The sequence below is a fragment of the Chroicocephalus ridibundus genome, chromosome 1 (genome assembly GCF_963924245.1).
Source record: "Chroicocephalus ridibundus chromosome 1, bChrRid1.1, whole genome shotgun sequence".
Taxonomy (NCBI): domain Eukaryota; kingdom Metazoa; phylum Chordata; class Aves; order Charadriiformes; family Laridae; genus Chroicocephalus; species Chroicocephalus ridibundus.
The window spans coordinates 24218248-24224247 of record NC_086284.1 but is presented as its reverse complement, the minus strand read 5'-3'; the positions used below and the strand labels follow the sequence as shown (position 1 = coordinate 24224247).

Sequence of the window (6000 nt, the reverse complement as noted above, 5' to 3'; positions counted from 1 at the left end):
GTGAGTAATATTTTCTGTACTGACAAAAGGGAGAACTTTCTTAGTGAAGTAAAAATGTCCTGAAACAGGGCATCAGCTTTTGAAATATGTGCTCTCTCTAACTAAGATTGTTTGAAACATGATTTGTCGTCCGCTGTAAAGGATTTAGGGAATAAAGGAATAATCTAAAAATGGTCATATTTAAATCTCACAAGGAAATTCTGACTTCTGTGAAACTGATTGTAAAACTCGACTATGGTGGAAACAAAGATCTTTCAGTTTACGCTGAAGAAAACAATGGCATTTGCTTCTGGAGTCTGGTAGAGAGAACAAAAGAAAGCAGGAATTAAGAGGCCAAAGTTGTATCTTTTGCAATGATAAACAGGACAGGACAAATTAATCTTTGACTGAGGTTAATAAATGTGATTAGACATAATGTTGTTGAAATTTTGCTGCTTTGTCAAGGACAAATTTTAGAAAGCCCACGAGGTAATACTAAAAATTACAATTTGCAGCTAATGCTGGCAGGGATTGAGGGTACACTTGCACAGACAGGGTGCTCATAAATGATAAACCGTAATGTCTCAGAAGTGACAGTAGGGAATGATTTTAATTTACTTATGTCTCAATTAACTTATATTTTGACATTCTACTTAATCAAACGGAGTTTTATTTAACTTCTTTCTACTGACAACTGACCTGCTTGTTTTCCTCTCACGCTCCCCCATAAAAACAGATGGCTTGATGCACAGATGCTCATGGACAGCCAAGCTGAATTAGCTTGGTCTGATTAAAAATATTTTCAGAGAATAATACCTGACTTGTCAGTTACTACTTGGTATATCGAAGCCAAACAAATTATATGCTTTCTAAATAAGGAATTCAACAAGAACTTTGCAGCCTTCTCATACTAACTGTATATATGGTCTTGTATAAGTCCACACTCTGTAGCCAGCAACTGTGATGTCAATAACTTGATTCCATTTTAAGAAAAAGGAGAGATGATAAGGGTTGGAACAAATGAGGTAATTATGATCTAAAATGCATTGTCTAACAAATAACCACGTGTTTGCCTGTAAGTTCTTCAAGACAAGGATTATCTTTTTGTTCCATGTACAGCACAAAGGGAAGCTATGCCATGACTAAATCTCAAAACACTACTGCAACAGAAATAATAATAAACCATATAGGGGAGGATTATTTGTGTTTTGGAAAAAACCTATCAATTAATTGTTCATCTAAATGTATTTAAAATTCCCTACTCTGTTCTCTCTCTTTTTTTCTAATAGTATCAAAGTGACTTTGCAAAGACTGTGAAACTGGCTTGTGACTGATCACTGAGAATAAGAGTATTTCCTTTAATATGCCCAAAATGCAATTATTTGATGTTGTAAACTGGCCAATTTGTTTGATTTAGTACAGTGATTCATTCCCACTTTCTCAGCAAACCTGGTGCTTGTACTATCCAAAACAATTACAATATTTAAATAACTGGCTGTATTTGTGTTGGGTTTTTTCAATTAATGGTACTAAATATTTGATGTTCAGCTAGAGTTTAATAATTAGAAAATATAATGACGGCTAAATTAGCTTTTGCACGTTTTTGTCAGTAGACTGACATTTCACAGTCTGGCTGACTGGAATCACTTTCAGATAATTGAAGATTTTCTCACTCCATTTAGCTGTTAAACCCTGGCATATGGACTTCTGATCAGTTTTCCCGTTCAAACAGATCCTCAGAGGAAGGTAGCGGTGAAAATAATATTAAAACAAAGAAAAATCTGGGACAAATAAAGTTAAGACGATTTAATGCTCATATTGGAAATGCTGGAACTGTCCTCCACTCCTCAGCAGAAGAGGGTTTGATGGAAGTGAGGAATGAGCTTCCCACACTACCTGGCAATCTGCTGGGAAGGAGCACTTCTCAGAGGCAAAGAATAGCATAGCCACATAACGACAGCTGATTAACGCTTGGATAACTGTGTCTCTGTCATGGCCAAACTAGTTTCATAGCATACTGCTACTTGATAGTCGCTGAAATACTCCTTGGGTAGCAATCTGACATATACTTACAATAACCTGGAGTTTATTTTGAGAGTTTTGTGTTTTGTTTTGGGTTGTTTGTTTTTTTTTATTTAGAGGGGTTAGGGAGATTGAAATAACATGGGCATTGCTAGAAAGATCTCATGTATCAGCTATTTTGTTTCTGATCGAAGCATCCAGCTTCTTAGCTACCTGGTATTAACTTAGACGAGGCTTCTTCTGAAAATAAATACCCTTCACATGTTAGCGGAGTTTTCCTATTAACTAATCTTACCAAACAACTCTGTTTATTTGCAGATACTGTTGGTATACTTTGCTTCAGTAGGATTGCAAGACCTGCAGTTGAGTTCTGCTCTGGTTGCCTCTCATCGTAACTTTTTTATGCTGCAGAGAGCTTACGTCTCATTGTTTTTCACTGGTAACAGCAGTGTTTGATTTCTCACTTGTCTGGAATGAGTTTGGTTCTGGGGTGATGTTTTCAGTTTATCAGATCTTAAAATCTATCACTCTTTAGGGGGAGAACTGTATGAGAACTTGAATGATTTTAGCGCTTGTTTGTGTTAGTGCTGTAGTTAAGAAATTTTTTTTTAAAGGCTGTCAGGAATTGCAAAAATGAATTGTAGCAGGCAACTGAAATCTGATTTGATCAGTCTTATTCTTGTATTTTCTCTATTCTGTTTATGTGTCTAAAGTCAGGGATGGCAGAACTGTGCTTTGAGTGGACAGAGAGGCTGCAGGAAAGGAGGTTGCTTAACATCAGTGACCCTATTATTGGACTGAATTTCATTAGCTTGAGTTGTGAATCATGAAAAGAATTCAATCTATTTTCATGTGTTCACTATTTTATAGAGAAGATGTATGTCTTGGGGACTCACTTTTAGTTTACTTCAGAGAAAAGACTTTAAAATAAGTTGCTGTCAAGACATTGAAATACTATTGGTGACACAAATGTGTCCCATCCATCAACTTCTCATCCAAGAATAAGATTTATTGTGCCAGTTTTTTTTTGATTGAAGTTACACTTTCATTTAAAAAATGTTTAATGAAATATTTCCTGCTAGTTCAAAGAACAGAGATCCTAAATGTACCATCTGCTACAATTTTTGTATATAAAAATGACAGTCACTAATTACACTGTGCCAGTGTGTTGGGGCATGACATCAGAACTGAATTAGATTTAGTAAATTTAGCAAAAGGAATCCTTTTAAGATAAGAACAGCTTCAGTATAAGAAACTAGAAACTGGTATGAATAATACGTCTTTTCCATCGTAAAAGGCTGTTTTTTTAGTATTGTCTAAAATGGATGTTTTCAGCAAGCTTGATAATACAAATCCCTGCAGAAGACTGGGTGTGGGATGTCTCCTGGGCTCTGTAGTGGTTTGTGGTGGACCATTTAGGAATGAATATTCATAATGTTTTTGTTACCTTCTGGCATATTTTGATACACTGTCCATATAAATCCCAAACTGGGTTAATAATCTGAAAGGGATTAGTCATCTGAAAGTTAATTAAGATCTCTCTAGTCATGCATGTATTATATGTTTTCACTAGACTTAATTTACTGCTAGAAGCAGGCCTATTAAGATAATTATTAGGTTTCTGTAAGGAAAATAGTTAGAAACAACATTTTCGTGTTGCAAAAGACTCATGAAATTATCCTGCACTGGATAACTTCACAGTTTAAACTCAGGTGACTGTTTTGCTTGGAGAGAAGGAGAAGCATATGGTGCATATCCAGCAGCAGATGTGTCAGTGACATAGAGATTTTACCAATAAAAAAGTAGACAAGCAAGCAAACTAGGTACCTCAAAGGATATTAGGGAATGAAGAAAATCTGTTAGGAAATCCTCAATGGCTTTGAGGATTTGCGCAATGCCCAAAATTTGAACTAATAACCTTAAATCCAGAATGGAAAGACAAAAAAAACCCTACAGAAAGTTCCCTGATTTCTGTGGCAAACTAAATTGCTAGAAGTCTTCCACTTAGGAAAATAAGATGAATGGGGAGTTGTGTCAGCAGTGTTAGTGTGGGAAACGTAAAGTGGAATATCTGAGAAGGGAAGACTTGATCCAGATGCTGTACTTGGTGTTGCCTTCCTCTTTGTCAGCAATACAGCTCAATAGCCTGTTGTGCCAAAGCAAAGTTGTGTGGTCAAAATTTAATTCCTCATTTCCCAACTTTAAAAATTTCTATCTTTGCTATATTCTGTCCTTTCAAATAGGAACTCATGCATGCATAACGAATGCATGGATTTCTGGGTTTTTTTGTCAATTTATCCTTTGGAGAGCTACTTATATTCCAGTTGAGTGATCATTGTGGTTTAAACTTCGATACTACCAACATTTGCACCACAGACCTCGATCTCTAGAGTTCATGGAGTAAACAATACTGGTAGTATGTCACTACCTCTTGTTGAACAGCTGTTAAAACAAGGGATGGCTATTAATGTGTAAAACAGTTGTTCCATTGATAGGGAAACCTAGGATCAGCTCTAAATCCTGTAATTTGGAGTTTTCTAGTAGTTGCACATGCTTTCACCTTGAACTTCCCTCCTTTCTCTCCTGCTTGCTTGTTTCCATCCTGGCCCTTTTGTTCTTTGGCTGTTTGGCCCCCTCTGCCACCTTAACCCACATGCTTTTATTCTGTTCCTGTAATTCTCCATGCTTTTCTTATCACTCCATGATTAAATCCATTTTTTTCCAGCTCATCAATAAAGTGAGTTGTAAGAACACAGGAGAGAGTGTCCTCACTTCTGATACAATAACCTATGCCTCTGCCTGGAGCCAGACAATTCACTAAAATCAAATTTCAAGTCTATGTCCCAAAGAGAGTGCTGCTAGAGATTCTTAACAAGAGCTCTTGAGAAGACTGTAATTTTCCGTAATCTCAGTTCGAAAAAACCTGTCTGCTTTGATTAAAACTTCCCACTAAAAAATTCAGCCAGAGGCAGGCATCCTGTGTGGGAGCTCTCTAACTCAGCGGCTGACATCTGGCAAACACTGAAGGCCTGGAAACAGGCTCCCAAGATAGAAAGTATCATTTGATATCAGTTCTAGCTGCCAGTTTCACTTCTCTTGCCTACGGTAAGAAGTATTGTTTCAGCTACTCAGGCGGTGCAGTCAAGTGGAGAGAACTTTTGTGGGGTAAAGGGTACTCACGTGAGAGCTCCTCTGGTCATTGCTACTTGTATTGAAATGTCTCAGAGCAGTGTTAATCAGAGAGCGCTTAACTTCAAGCAGTGCTGGAAAGTCTGCAGCCCTGTATGAGCAAAAATTGTTCTGTGGGTTATTATTTTATTTTGCGAAAAGCTGAGATAAAAAGAGGCATTTCTAGGCGCCTGATTTGGACAACTTTGAAATCTAATCTGTCTTAACCTGAACTCTCAGAACTATTAATTCGAGCCAAGCTGTGCCATATAATTATGTTGGCTATTCCCTGTGGTGCAACATTGTCTGCAAAAGACACTGATCACGTGAGTATAGCACTTTCAAGCAATTATGACCTATATTGAAAATTATTGAAGCTTAACTAATTATCTAGCTAAAATTCAAAAGAAAAAAGCTCCTCCTCCAACTCGACATTCCCTTCCTTCCTAGTGAAATGATGGGTGCTTGAATCAATGGGAGTTTTGCTACTGACTTCTGCAAATAGAGAATAATAATGAGTATTTATTGCCACTTTCCGCTTTTCATTTATCTGATAAATTAGATTTTGCAGTAATTCTTGGATAAGGCAATGGAAACTTTGGTTTCCATTCCCTCTCCAAATGCCATGGGGAGTTTTTTCTGTGTAAATATTATATATTACAGCATTCATGGGGTTGATGCTGATGCTCTTTTTTTAAATTTCGAGTCATGCGGTATTTCCACTCAATGTCTTGCATATTAGAGTCTAACATGTACATATTTTTCTTCTCTTCATTTCTGTGCATGACATAAATCTGATTGATTGAGAAATGATCAGGTGGACAAAAAAAA

The 6000-nt window shown here is 36.8% G+C and overlaps 1 protein-coding gene across 2 annotated transcripts in view; it reads left to right on the top strand.

The window, feature by feature from the left end:
• Nucleotides 1–5280: 5280 nt before the first annotated feature.
• The window catches only part of SPATA13 (spermatogenesis associated 13), a 189144-nt gene continuing 188424 nt past the window's right edge, over nt 5281–6000 (top strand). For both annotated transcript variants that reach the window (XM_063331356.1, XM_063331306.1), the window contains exon 1: nt 5281–5495. In XM_063331356.1, coding sequence (XP_063187426.1) covers nt 5445–5495 — 51 coding nt within the window. In that variant the 5' untranslated portion in view covers nt 5281–5444. The remainder of the gene's footprint in view (nt 5496–6000) is intronic.